The sequence below is a fragment of the Macaca fascicularis genome, chromosome 8, assembly GCF_037993035.2.
Source record: "Macaca fascicularis isolate 582-1 chromosome 8, T2T-MFA8v1.1".
Lineage (NCBI taxonomy): Eukaryota > Metazoa > Chordata > Mammalia > Primates > Cercopithecidae > Macaca > Macaca fascicularis.
This window is the reverse complement of record NC_088382.1, coordinates 104,677,562-104,695,149: the sequence shown is the minus strand read 5'-3', so window position 1 is coordinate 104,695,149 and position 17,588 is coordinate 104,677,562. Positions and strand designations below refer to the sequence as shown.

At 40.4% G+C, this 17,588-nt stretch overlaps 1 protein-coding gene across 20 annotated transcripts in view; it reads right to left on the bottom strand.

Moving 5' to 3' along the window:
* The window catches only part of NDUFAF6 (NADH:ubiquinone oxidoreductase complex assembly factor 6), a 234,608-nt gene that overhangs the window by 86,344 nt on the left and 130,676 nt on the right, over positions 1–17,588 (bottom strand). For 10 of the 20 annotated variants that reach the window (XR_012416542.1, XR_012416546.1, XR_012416545.1 and 7 more), the window contains exons 1-4: positions 17,263–17,482; positions 11,568–11,667; positions 8,094–8,216; positions 1,891–1,947 (exon numbers count right to left, since the gene is read on the bottom strand). Coding sequence is in view for 15 of the 20 variants with exons in the window: in XM_045398520.2 (XP_045254455.2) it covers positions 1,891–1,947; positions 8,094–8,216; positions 11,568–11,667; positions 17,263–17,459 (477 nt within the window). In the remaining 5 variants the exon portion in view is untranslated. Of the gene's footprint in view, positions 1–1,890; positions 1,948–8,093; positions 8,217–11,563; positions 11,668–17,262; positions 17,483–17,588 lie in introns of those variants that run through there. The other 10 variants (XR_012416543.1, XM_045398522.2, XM_073999126.1 and 7 more) reach the window with 4 other exon arrangements.

The following is a 17,588-nucleotide window of genomic DNA, read 5'->3' as shown; positions in this document are numbered from 1 at the left end:
ATAACTGGCAAATATTTTTTTCTTTTAGTACAATTTATCTATTTTTTCTTTTCTTGCTTGTGCCTTTGGTATCACATCTAAAAAACCATTGCCTAGCTAGGCGCAGTGGCTCACACCTGTAATCCCAGCACTTTGGGAGGCTGAGGCGGGTAGATCACAAGGTCAGGAGATCAAGACCATTCTGGCCAACATGGTGAAACCCTATCTCTACTAAAACACACACACAAAGCTGAGTAGTAGTCCCAGCTACTCAGAAGGCTGAGGCAGGGGAATTGCTTGAACCCAGGAGGTGGAGATTGCAGTGAGCCGAGATGGTATCACTGCACTCCAGCCTGGCAACAGAGCGAAATTCCATCTCAAAAAAAAAAAAGAAAAAAAAAAGAAACTACTGCCTAACCTACAAATCACTAAGATTTACACCTATGCTTTCCCCTAAGAGTTTCAGTTTTAGCTCTTACATCTAGGTCTTTTAATCTAGTTTGAGTTCATTTTTGTATATGGTGTGAGGCAGGGGTCAAAACTTATTATTTTGCAAGAGGTATCCAATTGTCCCAGCATCATTTGTTGCAAAGACTGTTCTTTCCCAAGTGAAATGTCTTGACACCCTTGTCACTCAACTGACTATAAATATATGGGTTTATATCTGGACTCTCATTTCTATTCCATTGATCTATATGTCTACCCTATATCAGTAACACACAATTTGATTACTGTAGCTTTGTAGTTAAGTTCTGAAATCAGGAAATGTGAGCCCTCTAACTTTGTTCTTCTTTGTTAAGATTATTCTGGCTATTCTGGGTCCCTTGCATTTCCATATGAATTTTAGGACCAGTTTGTCAATTTCTGCAAAAAAGAAAGCTGGAATTTTGATAAAGATTGCACTGAATCTATAGATCAATGTTTGCTCACAGTTCTTTACTTTTAAATATCCCCCCTTCAAAAGCCAAGTGTTATTTTTCATTAAACTAAAACAGTGTCTCTGTCTTGGGTTCTCTAATTTTCTTTACCTTGTAAAAACAGAAAAGATGACACCTGAAAATAGGTCTTCTTAGCTAATATATCTTTTTGGCTTCTTCTGATTATTAATACAGCCTATAGCTAGCAAACTGTATCTAAATAAACTAAGTAAACTTACATTTCCATGACAACAGCATGTAATTAATATCAGGCCAAGGGGAACACTGACCTAACAATGCATCAGAAAGGTCACACATGTTAGGCCATGTCACACAGCAATTCACTGACTTGGCTGGACCTAGAACTAAGTTCTAAGAATTTAGTACAGGATTCCATTCACTGGAACTGTCAGACTTTCTTTATGCCCTCTACTATTTAGACACAGATCCAAGTACTGGGGTATACATAAAGGTATGTGCATGACTAGTCAAGTATCTGATGATATTAAGGAATAATTAGTAATTTTTAAGGTATGATAATCATATTATGGTTATTTTTTGTCTTTATCTTTTTAAGATACATATGCATTTATAAATCAGATGATAAGATGTCTGGGATTTTCTTTAACATGTCACCAGATATTCTACACATGCAGAGTATTCTCTCTACTTTTATGTAAGTATGAAAATTTCCTTTTAAAAACAAAATTGTGGAGTGTGGTTGTGCACACGCATGCCTCTGCCTGGGTGCCTGTCTCAATGTGAGGGTATGGGGGGTTGATGTGAGTAGCATGCAAGGGTAAAGTATGAATAAAATGACATGGTTCTCTAAAATTTTCCATCCTCTAAAATATTAATATACAATCAAAATATTTACTTCCTGAAGAATTAGCTTAAGAATTAAACAGGAAGAAAGAAAGAAAGAAAAAAATAAAATAAAACAAAATAATTAAACAGGAAGAAAAAGCTTAAAACTTGAACAATTTCGACTTACTCTTTCATCAATGATTTTCATAAGCCATCTTTTAGTCAGATTATGTCTTTTAACAGCCTAAAAGACAAAGAGTATTATAAGTTTTCAGAAAGTACTAGAAATGACTTCTGTAGAACTGAATAAAATAAACAAACCAAATACAAAACTAAGTAAGGAAACATTTGTAATAACTCATCACCAGATAGACAGCTATGTTAAAGAAATATCAAGGAAAAAGAAAACGTCCCTAGAAAATATTTCAAAACATTTACAAGATTATATTTCTAATATTTTTCTACTAACTTGTCTTTTTTTCCTATACTGCTAATAATTTAACAATTCCACTTTCAAACAAAAACAAAACAAGAATTATGCATCAAATACTGAACTTCTCTATTATGTGATATACCCCGACATTTTATTTTTTTAATTGTAGAGACAGGGTCTCACTATGTTGCTGGTCTTGAACTCCCGGGTTCAAATTATCCTCCCGCCTCAGCCTCCCAAAGTGTTGGGATTATAGGCATGAGCCACTGTGCCTAGCCACCCTGACTTCTATGCTTACTCATTACACGCAAATTTTTTTCCACAGGGTAAAGATTCTATTTAGCAAAAGTAACCACTCCTCCAAAAACACAGTAACTAAAACTCCAACAAAAACAATCCACATGGTAAATTGTTACCTTAGCTAGTAAAGACACTCCAGTAGGAAAGAGCTCACCTAGTGCTCAGACACTTGTCTCTACTACAATTCTCCTAAAAGGAATCAGGGCTCTCGAGAAATGGGTGATTCCAAAGGTGAGGCAAGGGAGAGATTCAAGAGGATCTTAGAATATCTTATTGTGTCAGAAAATAAGAAAGTGCTCCAAAAAAATGATGGAAGCGTGTCACAAGGACATAGCAGCCACTGTGAACGAGTTCCCCCTGTCCAAAGCTGGAACAACCTGAACACCCAAATCAGTACATGAGTGAATTATAAACTGTAAAAAACAAGAAATCATGTGTCGACACCAATAATTAATAAACAAATAAATAAAGGAAAATAAGAGCTCATTCTTATAGCAGAATGCTAAGTGCCAACTGGTAAATGTGGACCAAGCGCTGAGGTTGAGAAGTTATCATTTTGCAACCATAAGAGTAAAGACTGAATCAGACAAGAAGCATTAATGGCTACTAAGTTTAGGGAGAAATTCTGATGAGGAGGAGGATATTTACAGTCTTAAAGTCTCTCCTCAAAAACTGTTGATTACTGCAAGTGGAATTACAGTGGGAAAACCAGGCAAAATTGTGACTAAGTAATAAAAATTAACAACGCCATAAAGGACAGGTGGACGAAGTGTGCCCCTACATGTGATACTCTGAGAAGGACGTACCACCTATGAAGTATGCTGCCAGCTAAGAATCCATAACTTCAATCTAATCATGACAAAACATCAGACAAATCAAAAATTAGTGTTCTATTTTAAAAAGATGAGGTGGGGGGATACTCTTCAAAAATATCAGTGTCACAAAAGGCTAAAAAAAAGGCCGTGGAAATGTTTCAGATTAAAAGAAACTATAGAGACATGACAGTTAAGTACTTGACCCAAGATCAGATCCTCCACTGGAAGGGAAAATGATATTGTGGACATTATTAGGTCATCTGACAAAATTGGAATATGAATGGAAAATTAAATAAAATTGTTCTATCAAATTTAAATTTACTAAAGCCAGTAACTGTTCTGGCCACGCACAGTGACTCACGCCTATAATCCCAACACTTTGGGAGGCCAAGGCAGGAGGATCACTTGAGTTCAGGAGTTCAAGACCAGCCTGGGCAACATAGCAACCTCATCTCTACAAAACATTTAAAAATTAGCTGAGCATGCTGGTATGTGCTTGTAGTTCCAGCTACTCAGGAGGTTGAAGGAGGAGGATAAAGCCCAGGAATTCAAGGTTGCAGTGAGCTATGATCACCCCACTGCACTCCAGCCTGGGCAACACAGCGAGATCCTATCTCTAGGAAAAAAAATAGAAATTAAAAAAATAACTGTCCTTATTATATGTATCATTATTCTTAGAAAATATTAGGCCAGGCGCAGTGGCTAATACCTGTAATACCAGCACTTTGGGAGGACAAGGTGGGAGGATAGTTTGAGCTCAGGAGTTTGAGACCAGCCTGGGCAACACGGTGAAACCCCTTTTATTTATTTATTTATTTTTTGAGATGGAGTCTTGCTCTGTCGCCAGACTGGAGTGCAATGGCACGATCTCAGCTCACTGCAACCTCCACCTCCCCAGTTCAAGCAATTCTTCTGCCTTAGCCTCCCAAGTAGCTGAGACTACAGGTGTACACCACTACGCCCAGCTAATTTTTGTTTTTTTGTTTTTTTTTGAGACGGAGTCTCGCTCTGTCCCCCTGGCTGGAGTGCAGTGGCGCGATCTTGGCTCACTGCAAGCTCTGCCTCCCGGGTTCCTGCCATTCTCCTGCCTCAGCCTTCCAAGTAGCTGGGACTACAGGTGCCTACCACCGCGCCCAGCTAATTTTTTGTATTTTTAGTAGAGACGGGGTTTCACCATGTTGGCCTGGATGGTCTCAATCTCTTGACCTCGTGATCCACCCGCCTTGGCCTCCCAAAGTGCTGGGATTACAGGTGTGAGCCACCGCATGTAGCCATGAAACCCCATTTCTACAACAACAACAAAAAATTAGCCAGGCATGGTGGCGGGTGCCTGTAGTCCCAGCTACTTGGAAGGCTGAGATAGGAGGATGGCTTGAGCCCAGCAGGTGAAAGTTGCAGTGAGCTGAGATCACAACACTCCACTCCAGCCTGGGCAACAGAGCGACACCCTGTCTCAAAAAAACACAAAAAATAGGCCAGGTACGTAGCTTACACCTGTAATCCCAGCACTTTGGGAGGCCGAGGTAGGCGGATCATGAAGTCAAGGGATTGAGAGCATCCTGGCCAACCCCCGTCTCTACTAAAAATACAAAAATTAGCTGGGAGTTGTGGCACACACTTGTAATCCCAGCTACTCAGGAGGCTGAGGCAGGAGAATTGCTTGAACCCAGGAAGCAGAGGTTGCAGTGAGCTGAGATCACACCACTGCATTCCAGACTGGTCACAGAGCAAAGCTCCATCTCAAACAAGAAAAAAAGAAATTATTTACCGAGGCCAGGCATGGTAAAGACTGAATCAGACAATTCGCTCACGCTTGTAATCCCAGCACTTTGGGAGACCAAGGTGAGTGGATCACTTTAGCTCAGGAGTTCAAAACCAGCCTCGGCAACAAAGTGAGATCTCATCTGTACTAAAAATTCAAAAAAACATCAGCTGGGTGTGGTAGCATGTGTCTGTAGCCCCAGCTACTCAGGCCTGGGAGATCAAAGCTACAGTGAGCCAAGACTGTGCCACTGTATTTCAGCCTGGGCGACAGAGTGAGACCCTGTCTCAAAAAAAAAAAAAAAAGAAAAAAAAGAAAATATTCACCAAATTTTTTAGGTTAGGATTATGATGTATATAACTTACAATCAAATAAAATTTATCACAAAAAAATTATGAATGTGAATACACATATAGGGGAATAGGAGAAGGAGGAGGAACGAGAAACTGCATATGTGAGTGAGGAAAAATGATTAAACAAATGGGATAAAATATTAACAATAAGTGGGCCAGGCACAGTGGCTCACACCTGTAATCTCAACACTTTGAGAGGCCAAGGTGGGAGGATGGCCGGAGCCCAGGAGGCCAGGAGAGGCAACATAGTGAGACCTCATCTCTAGAAAAAAATTATTTAAATTAGCCAGGTGTGGAGGCACATGCCTGTGGTCCCAGCTACTCAGGAGGCTGAGGCAAGAGGATCGCCTGAGCCCAGGAAGTTGAGGCTGCAGTGAGCCATGTTTGCACCACTGCACTCCAGACTGCTGAATCTGGGTAAAGGATATGGAGGTGTTTGTCCTGCTTTGAATTTCATAACTTTCTGAAAGTTTGGAATAATTTCCAAGTAAGTTTTTAAAATGTTTTTTTTCTGCCATGTCAACATTAAGCATAACATATTTTCACAATAAATAAATATAGTAGTGAAACATAAAATCTAGGGACATGCTACACTTCAACTAAGACTCCCAGATGTCACTGATACTAAATGTAAAGGCCAGCATGCTCATCAATATGTATTACATGACAAAGGTGTATGTATGGAGAACAGAGCCCACTTTGCCTGGCAGGAATCTAACAGAAGCTAAAAGGGTTACATGGCGTTAGTTCCTAAGTGTTCTTGGCACTACTACTACTACATGGCAGGACTCTCCCCATAGGCCCCTCTTCCAAATCCCAGGAATCAGCCAATCAGTCATTACGGATTCCTGCTCTTGTTTTATTTTACACTTGTCTGGGCTGATGGGCATGTTTGATTTTGTAGACCTTCAAGCACCATTCCTAGCATGTAAAAGTACTCAATAAATATTTAATAAATGAAAACGCCAAACTCCTATTTACTCAAGGCTGATGCTATAATGGCTGTAGATTCTTGATTATAAAATACAGCTCTGATTCTGAAGGAAATCAGAGACCAAGGTAAAAAAGCAAATACTTTAAAGAAGTTAGAAATCTGCTGAATGAAGTTTGAACTCTGGAAACTAAAGCCAAATAGAATAAAGACCTTGGTTACAAACATAAATTCAAACTGCAGCTAAAATTCATACACAGAGAAATGGGGAACCCATATAGAATGGATAAGAAATTATAAATACTCAACTATCTTGTACCCTAAAAATAACAATGAAACAGTGCAACAGAAAAGTGCTCTCTGGATAACACATTGTCATTGTTCCATCTATTTAATCTCAAGAACCCAACACTTCAAATACCCAATATGCCCCATATGCTCCAGCAGGATGGGGAAGGATAGAGAACATGCAACAAGGACAACTGCACTGAACAAGACCTGCATCTTTCAGATATTCACATTTAGCATCAACACTGGTCACATCAGAAAGCCAGCCAACATTAACCATCAAAATTCAAGCACCTATTAAAATTGGACAATTTACCAACCCTAAATTGGCACACATGTAAACATTTTGTAATTCAGATGTATCTTCTGGTTTTTTAAGAGAAGCCAAGGAAAGATAAATTTGCATCAAAGGACTCTCTAATCTTCCACATATTTCCTGACAAAGGCTAGAACCTTTTATGCAAGTCTTAACATAAACCTCCACCTCCACTATATTCCGGTTTACATGTAAAATAATAAATAGAAAGGGTTTCTGGATTTTAGGATAACTTTTTAGTGAGTCACCTAGGTTGAGCTTCTTGAAGTGGGATGAACAGAGGTAAAGAACTAATCTAATACTCACAGCTTCCCATCCACTTTTTCTTCTCAATCCCTAGTTGTGGGGGTCTGGCTTTCCATCTTTACTGAGGCTCTGTGAAGTCAATCTGGGGCCCAGAAACTGGGCCTGCCTCTGCTGGTGCACAGATCTGAGAAGAGGTGTACCACTGTCAGGTCTGTGGGTGGCTCCTGTTACAGAAACCCCCTTTTGGCAATCATTGCATTACAACAGGGACACAGATCGGAGATGAAAGGTACCTAATTCCCTTCCTCCTCTCATAGTTTAGAATATTTCTAAGCCATGTGTGGCTGCTTATGAGTGAGGGATCCATACAGCTGCTTTATTATAAAACCATTTACGACATAAATTTAGCTATACAAATAATACTCTAGCCCATAGGTTTCCATTCTCTAACACCTAAAACTCAACAATGGATAGGTAATTCTATCAAACTAGACAAGGCAAGTTTTAGATTTGTATCTGGACAACACTGAGAGTAAGTCTCCCATCACAAAAGATTAACACGTGTTCTACAGCCCAGAACCTGGATTAAAACACTGGTATAAGGAGCTGCTGTTAGGCAGAGAGAACAGAAAATTTTACTTGCTATTGCATCAAAATGTGCAGGATTTAAATTCTGCAGGCAAATATGGAAATGTGGAAAATACAAGTTATTATATAGAGACTAATTCTTCCTTTTTCCTTTAATAAACGAATACACAAAAGACCTTTGTAAATTATTAGTGGGTGATTTTAAATTTCTGTGCCAAAACTATAACAGCTCTGAATACATAAGCCTAAGAATATTTTCAGAATAGATTCCACTATAATCACCAGTACCCAAATTGTATCCATCAAAAAGTAGACTCGAATAATATTCTTACAAATCAAAAGTAGTAATTTTTTTTACCTTCCATAGTTCAATGGCCACAGGCTGTTGTGGTGGTTTGTCACAGTATATATCTTCCACAGTTTTTTTCCAAAACTGTATTCGCATCAGTCCAATAGTTTTCTCAGAGACTGAGTCTTTAACCTACAAATAGGGTTTAAAAACTTTAGCAAATGCATTCTACTGTCTAAAAAATCAGTATATTTGAGGGAATTTTTTGAGTTAATATAACTGTTCTATATTATGACTATGGTGGCAAATACATGACTACATTTTTTAAAACCTATAGAAGACAACGAAGAGAGAATTTTACTGCATGTACTTTCAAATAAATTCATTTATTCATTCTTTAATCTTTTTTTTAAAAAAGAAGATTATTAGATTGTCTCCCTCACTCACTACTAAGAATGGCCTTCTGGCCGGACGCAGTGACTCACATCTATAAACCCTACACTTTGGGAGGCCGAGGTGGGTGGATCACCTGAGGTCAGGAGTTCAAGACCAACCTGGCCAAAATGATGAAACCCTGTCTCTACTAAAAATACAAAAAATTAGCCGGGCGTGGTAGTGGGTGCCTGTAATCCCAACTACTCAGGAGGCTGAGGCAGGAGAATCGCTTGAACCCGGGAGGCAGAGGTTGCAGTGAGCCAAGATCACACCACTGCACTCCAGCCTTGGCGACAAGAGCAAAATTCCGTCCAAAAAAAAAAAAAAAAAGAATGGCCTTCTTAGGTTGAGGCAAGAATCACCAACACAAGCTAAATCTAGGAGGTAAATTTGGATGAGGAATATGGTCTTAAAAGGTCTCCTCACAGGCTGCTTATTAGTAGCAAGGGAAAAAGGATTAACATCTTGACTCAGTGACTAAAATTAACATTACTGCTGGGAGTCAGATAGATATTTCATGCCTCCTTGTGACTCTAAAGAGGACACAGACCACTTACGTAACATTACTCTAGGAATCCGTAAGTTTAATATGATCCTGATGAAAAATAAACCCCAAATGAGAACCATTTTAGTTCTTAAAAGGAGCAATATTATTTAAAATATGTCAATGTCACAAAACGCAAAGAAAGGCTATGGAAATGTTCCAGAATAAAGGAGGCTAAAGAGACAGAAAACCAAATGTAATACGTGATCCTAGATTAGATCCCATAGAGAAGGGGAAAAAAATGCCATAAAGGACCTTACTGGGTCAATTGACAAAACTGGAAACCAGATGGTAGATCAAATAAAAGTATTGCATCAATGTTAAGTTTATTTTCTCGTAAGTGACCTGTGGTTATGTAAGAGATTATCCTTATTCTTATGAGATACACACTCAAGTTTATAGGGATAAGGGTCATGGTATAGTCAAGTTACTCTAAAATGATTCATAAAAAGAGAAATGTACATATACACATATGTGGATACAATGATAATGCAAATGGGACAAAATATTCACAACAGGGTCTGAGTATTGTTTGTACTACTCTTACTTTTCCATATGTGAAATTACTTCCAAATACTCTGGTGGTGGGTGGGTTTCTTAGCAATGTTTAGTGTTCAGATCCCAGTGGCATACAGTACAGCAGCAAGAGTAATCCTTTCAAAATATAACCAAGAGGTGATGGCTCTCTGCTCAGAACCCTCCAGTGGCTTCCCATCTCACTCAGTCAAAGTGATTTTAATGGTGTCTCCAAGACCTTACCTTTCTGACCCAGGTGCCCCTAACTGAATCTCCTCCCACGCACCCCGCCCTGCTCTGCTGGACCACCTGCCTTCTTCTGTTCTTTGAGCAGGCACACTTGCACGAGACTGCACTTGCTGTTCCTTCTGCCTAGAAAACTCTCTGTCCACATATCTGTACAGCTCACTCCCTCACCTCCTTCAAATCTCTGCTCCAATGCCACCTTGCCTGTGAGGTTTCTCCTAACCATCCTACATAAAACAGGAACCCCTGGTGTACCCAGCCTTCACAGCCTCCTTATCCTGCTTTATTTCTCTCCATCTGACACGTTACACAATGATTTATTTGTTCATTGAGTGCAGACCCTGTTTCATGTCATGTGCATATAGCATTGAATACAGTCTATATAAAGTGCCTGCATTCAGTCAACACTTGTTGAATGAGTGAATAAACAAGACTCTGTGTGCAAAGAAGTAGCAAGATGTACAAAGTGTATAAAGAAGTACAAAGTGACAGAATTCAGAAGGACCTCTGGGGGTTTATTAAAAATAAAATTGTATTGACTGGGTGCAGTGGCTTATGCCTGTAATCCCAGCCAGCACTTTGGGAGGCTGAGGCAGGAGAATCACTTGAGGCCAAGAATTTGAGACCAGCCTGGACAAAATAGCAAGACTCTGTCTCTAAAAAAAAAAAAAAAAAAAAAAAACTGTTTTTAATTAGCCAGGTATAGTGGCACATCTACAGTTCCAGCTACTTGGTAGGCTGAGGTGGGAGGATCGCTTAAAGCCCAGGAGTTCAAGGTTACAATAAGCTGTGATCATGCCACTGCACTCCAGCCTGGGTGACCTGTCTGTAAAATTAAAAATTAAAAAATTAAATTTTAATCATTTAAAAAGGATAATAAAGACCAAGGTGGGAACTATTTATGGCTAAACGGTGACCGATTTAACATGCTGATGTACAGTTTACACTTGAAAAAGCATGAGGTGAAAAATCATAACCCATGACTTCCAGGAAGATACCAGAGGAAAAAAGAGCCAGTCTATTAGACTTTCTGCAGACTCATAGTTGTGAATCTCAGTTGTGCCTCGGTGCCATATTCACATCCTTTTATTTGTTCCTTGTTCACTTCCTACTATATTCCCTGAGAATCTGTGTCAAAATTTGCTACTCTCTTTAAGACTCTGAACCCTCTCCTGCTCCCTCACTCCCAATATCTGACCTCTCAATTTATGACTAAGAAGATTAAGGCTGTTTCAGTTTTCACTCTCTCATCTCCATCCACCATTTCAATTTATTTTGTATTTGCACATACTCTTTCCATTCTAAAGAAGAAAAAAGGATCTCTCCTTCCTTTGGAATTCTTAGACAAAAGTGAATTAATATGATCTAAGGTCCTGGTTTGCTACAATTGCTTTCATTCCCTACTCACATTAAAGCTAAAACCTCAATTTAAAAAGTGCTTTGAAAAACTGCTATATACATGTAAATTATGCAATTGTTGGAAAGAATAAGCAGTAATTCTCTGACTAACCTATTTAATTAACAGACAAATGTGCAACGTTAATGGCACAGTTCTATAATATCCTCAGGAAGAGAAATAAAAAATTCCAGAATGGCATTTATAGAACCATTAAGTTCATTAGATAGTTTTATTTTTGGTATTGAATTATTAAGCCTAAACAGTTAGCAGGGAAAAGAAATCACTAGCAGAGACCTTAAACACATCTAACATATAAATTACAACTATATTTCTTTATTGTTCAGCATTAAACACATTATATCACCATTTTCCAATTAATATTTTAAGGTATCTTAATACCAGCCTGAGCCAGTTCCACATTAAAAGCCCTCAGTGCAAAAACAGAGCTTCGGGATTCTGCAGGGAGCAGCAGGGAGCATAAATAACCTTCATAATCCCGTTTCCTGTAACAGACAGAAAAAAAAGACAGTTACTCTTCACTTTCCAAGTTGCACATAAAAATACTGACCAAAATTAACTGAAAACAAAAAGGCTTCAGGTTGGGCGCAGTGGTTCGTGCCTGCAATCCCAGCACTTTGGGAGACCAAGGCGGGCGGATCACTTGAAGCCAGGAGTTCAAGGCTAGCCTGGTGAAACCTCATCTCTACTGAAAATACAAAAATTAGTTGGGCATGGTGGCATGTGCCTCTAATCCCAGCTACTTGAGAGGCTGAGGCCCGAGAACTGCTTGAGCCCAGGAGGCAGAGGTTGCAGTGAGCCCAGATTGTACCACTGTACTCCAGCCTGGGTGACAGAGCAAGACTCTATCTCAAAAAAACAACAACAGTGTGAGGCTTCAGTTCAGAAAGGGCCTGACATGTCTTATTTTTTATATCTGTTCCTTAAAAATTATGAAAAATGTACCCCAATGCCACCTAATCTCTATTAATTTACTTTGACTTATGTAGTACTTATAATTTTAACTGTTTCAGAATCACTTTTGTTTTAGTAAGAATTCAAATGAGCTTCAAAAGTACAAATCAAGTTAAAATAGTTCCAGCAAATATTGGGGTGAATGTATGGTTTTTAAGACACATAGATACATAGAAAGGCAGAGATAAGACATAGAAATTCATGGAGGACTGTGTGCACACATACGTTTCCTTGCAACACCTGCTGAAAGAGCCTAGAAATAACAATACCCCCAGCCTCCACCCCATATTTCCAGTATTGGTGAACACACCTAGCACCCAGATCTTGGTTTCTGAAACCATTCTCCACTGAAAGAAACTAGGGCTCTGATATTTGGATATTTGTCTCCTCCAAATCTCATATTGAAATGTGACCCCCACAACGTTAGAGGTGGGGCCTAGTGGGAGGTATTTGGGTTACAGGGGTGGATCCCTTGTGAATGGCTTGGTGCCATCCCCTTGGGGATAAGTGAGTTCTCTATTAGTTCATGCTAGAGCTGGTTGTTTAAAAGAGCCTGGCACCTCCTCCCTTCTCTCTTTTGCTTCCTCTCTTGCCATGTGATACGCCTGCTCCCCTTCATCTTCTGCCGCAAGTAAAAGCTTCCTGAGGCCTCGCCAGAAGCTGAGCAGACACTGTGCATGCTTCTTGTACAGCCTGCAGAACCATGAGTCAAAGAAACCTCTTTTCTTTATAAATTACCAAGTCTCAGATATTCCTTTATAGTAATGCAAAACAGACTAACACAGGCGCCTGGAAGGAATGACTGACTTCATTCCTAGGGCAGGGAAAATACAAGGTAAGTCTGAAACATCTTCTTGAGCAATAAGTAAAGAAATGTTTAAAGAATGGAGGAAACTTCTCAAAAGAACACAGAAACTGGCTTAACAGAGCTCTCACTGGCCAAGTCCAGAGCAATTTCAGGATCAAAAAATAATGATAGGGCCAGGCATGGTGGCTCATGCCCATAATCTAGCACTGTGGGAGGCAGAGCAGGGAGGATGCCTTGAGGCCAGGAATTCAAGACCAGCTTGGACAACATAGTGAGACGCTGTCTTTACAAAACACTTAAAAAATAAAAAAATTAGCTAGGCATGGTGGCATGGGCCTGTGGTCCTAGCTACTTAGGAAGCTGAGGTGGGAGGATTACTTGAGCCCAGGAGTTCAAGGTTACAATGAGCTATGATCATGCCACTGCACTCCAGTCTACAGGAGATTTTGTCTCTAAAATAAATAAATAAATAAATAATAGTAACAATTTGAAACAGGACTCTACGAGCCTGTACCAATAAAAATTAATAAATAGGAAGAGAAGGAAAAACCTGACAACCAATACAATGACTACTATTAAATTTAGAAGACATGATGGAATTTTTAAAAATCACCATTTGATAACTATCATGGTATTAACTGATTCAGATAAAAATCATCAATAAATGCCCAAAAATATTAAAGGGGTAAAAGTTTGATGGAAACAGAATATTTACATAGTACTGAAGTATCTCTCCACAAAGTGTGCATTTCTTGCTTATAATTAACATTTTTAATTAAGTTTACAAAAAAAAAAATCTGGAAGTCACCTTTGCAACCACAGGTTAACATCATAGTAATAGGACAAATCAATATCATGTGCTTCCTGATACGATATGGAGAGAAAAGCTGAGTGTCCCTTCTGTGATATTCCTGCCGAAAATGCATGTCATGAGAAAATATTAAAAACCCAAATCAAAGGAGATTTCTACAAAGGAACTGGCCTATTCTCTTCAAAAAAAATATCAAGCTCATGAAAGCTAAGACTTAAAGAATTGTTCCAGATTGGAGAAGACGAGAGAGATATAACTAAATGGAGCACATGATTTTGGATGTATGAAAAACCTAATAAGATAACCAGCAAAACTTGAATGGGGCCTGTGGATTAAATGGTAATATTGGATCAATATTAATTTCCTGATTTTGATGGCTGTACGGTGATTCTACGGGACAGCATCCTTGTACTTATGATATATAGACCAAAGTATTAAGGGCAGATAACGGAGTATCATGTCTTCATCTTATCCTTAAATGTTTCAGAGTGTTAAAAATGAGGGAATCTGCTAAAGAGTATATTGGATCTCTGTGTACTATTTCTGTAATTTTTATGTAAATTTACAATTACTTCAAAATAGACCTTACCATATTCACTCCAGGAAAGATGACTTAAATATAAGGTACTTACCAGACTACTTACCTACTTTAACACACTGGAACCTTCTTACAAAACAATATTTAATATGAGTCTAACCTGGGTCTCACCCCATAGAGTTTAGGTACTAAAATTCACATTGTTTCCACTTTTCAACTGGTTCACATTTTGTCAGGTTCCTAACAGAGAACTTAAACTGCTTCTAGTCATTCCCTTGACAATCTCCCCCAATTGCCACATAAACCAAAAGAAGAGGTCACAAACGGTAACCTTGCTATCTCAAGAGTACTACTAAAAAGATCTCACCCTAAGCAGTTTCACCTACAAAATGGTTCCCCAAAAGTTTCTAAGGACAGCGAAGGCAAAGCAGCTCTATAATTGACATTTTAAAATTGTATTTTAACATAAAAAGTCTCTGAATTTCAGAAGTGGTTTAAAACACTTGAAGTTGGCCGGGCGCGGTGGCTCAAGCCTGTAATCCCAGCACTTTGGGAGGCCAAGACGGGCGGATCACGAGGTCAGGAGATCGAGACCATCCCGGCTAACACGGTGAAACCTGTCTCTACTAAAAAAGTACAAAAAACTAGCCAGGCGAGGTGGCAGGCGCCTGTAGTCCCAGCTACTCGGGAGGCTGAGGCAGGAGAATGGCTTAAACCTGGGAGGCGGAGCTTGCAGTGAGCTGAGATCCGGCCACTGCACGCCAGCCTGGGCAACAGAGTGAGACTCCATCTCAAAAAATAAAATAAAATAAAACACTTGAAGTTAACATGAAACAGTGAGAAAAACACTGAATGGGAATCAAACTACAATCTTAACTTCCATCACCAACTGATTATTAATAGAAATGACACCAATGGCTCCTATTACCCAATTTCTAAATGAAGCTTATTAACCTATCAAAGTTATCTCCTAAAAATAAGCAGTATGTGAAGTACTTCAAGCTTCTTAGAGGGAAATGAAAAATGAAATGAAGATATAATAGAACTGTAGCAACATTTGGAAAATAAATCTTCCACACAGCTAAGGATTTGCCCTATTAACAAGTTTATTTTTTAATTTTGAATGGAAATTTTTCTAAACAATATTACCTCCTTCAACACATTAAACAGGATATACTGATTAGCCATTTCTTCATCACTTAGATCATTGTTATAAATATGAATTATTGAACTATGGATATACAAGGATGTCCTAAGCATCTAACCAAGATCCAGTTACCTGAGAGCTGTCCCAGACAATGAGAAATGCCATATTATGGATGTATATATAAGAGCTTTATGTGGCAATAGGGCCAATAACCTCTCATTCATTCTAACATTTATGCAGTGCCTACTATGTGCCAGGCACTGTTCCAGACACTGAAGATGGGTACTGACTTGAATTTAGTTAAGACAGACAGATGTATGAGAAACAAGCACATGGGGTATTAGGATTGTTGTGCATTAGTACCATGGACCTGTGCCCCTGAGGCACAAAGGAAGTGATTCTCTGGTGAGACTGCAGTAAAGAACATTACTGCACTTCAGCTCCACCAGTAGTACCTCCTCACCTTCTCACTACAGCCTGAGGCTCTGCGTTTATCCTCCTCAAAGTCAAAGTCAGAGAAGCCTATGTAAATTAGGCTTGAGATTTTCCCAAGAAAATCTTGTTTTGACACTGTCCTCCAGGCTAGAGTGCAGTGGAGCGATCTTGGCTCACTGCAACCTCCACCTCCCAGGCTGAAGCGATCCTCCCAGGTCAGCCTCTGGAGAAGCTGGGACCACAAGCGCGGGACACAAGGCCCAGCTAATTTTTGTATTTTTTTGTAGGGATGGGGGTTCACCATGTTGGCCAGCCTGGTCTCAGACAGCTAGGCTCAAGCAATCCGCCTATCTCAGCCTCCTAAAGCGCGGAGATTACAGGCGTGAGCCACTGCGGCTGGCCCACAATTTTAAAAAAGTGATTATAAACAAAACACTCAAATGCATGTATTTTGTTGTGTTATGCTAGTTTTCTCTAAAATGGAATTTTTTAAAAAAAGGTTTTATTTGCATAATCAACTTCAAGGTAGTTCAGTTATTCGAGTACTTTTGATAAGTCCTTGAGACCAAGCACTTCGAGACCTTACCCCACTCTTTCAAATGAGATGCAGAAGGGCATCGGGGCTTAAGCCACTGGTGTCAGCAGTCAGGCCTAGATTCCCAGGGGCCCCTGCCGCATGAACCAGGTGACCTGATTTATCCAACCCACCTCCACAAATGATTAAGGAGCGACACCCAAGTGCCAGGCCTTCCTAGCGCGCCGCCCAACAAACAAAACACTTCAGGGTTCTGACTTTATGAGGCTATTCTTGTGAACCTCTGGCAAATTATCTACTCACTATAAAAACCCCGTTTCCTTGTATGTTAAATGAGATAATAATGACTTCCACTCACTGTGCCCTTACTATATGCCAGGCATTGTTCTAAATTCTTTATTACTCACAACCTTAAATGATAGGTCTACATTTGTCCGTCGCAACTTGTAACAAAGACTAATTACTCGTAATCTACTTTGCATAATGCCAGGCACACAGAACTCAAAGTTGGCTACTGTTGTCATTAAAATTAATAGACGTTCTGTGAATTAAAAAGGTTATTCATGCAAAAACGCTGAATTCGGTTAAAATTAAGGTTCGGATAAGGCGACAAGCGTGGGCAGTCGAAAGAATTTTGCCATAATTTTGTGACCCATGTGAATGTTCCTGTGGGCTCGCTGCCTCCGCACACCCACACGCGGCGCCCACTAGAACGCACACCCAGAAAGGCACGAGGAAGGCGCCGGTCCGCTCTCTCAAACGTCAGGTCGAACGCGAGGCGCAGCCGCTCCCACCGCGGGACCCCGCTTCCCGACCACCCCCGCCCTCCCCGGGAAGGTCGCGTTCGCTCACCGCAGCAGCTCCAGGCAGTAGTGGTCAGTGCCCCAGGTGCCCGGTCCGCTGGCCGCAGCCACGCTCCGCCCAGACACCTCCGGCCCGGGCAGCCGCCGCACGCGCGCGTACAGACCCAGAGGCGGCCGGCGGCAGCACAGGCCGGGGATGCCAAGCCGCAACGGTCCCCAGGCAGAGCCTTGCACGGAGGCCGCCATGACGCCGGCACTGCGTGCCCTTCGACCTCACGCAGTCGGCGCGCAGCTACGCCCCCGCCACGCCCCTGCAGGTCCCCTTAAGCTCCTTTGAGTCGCTGGAAGGCCGCCTCCGGACGCCGCTTGAAGAAG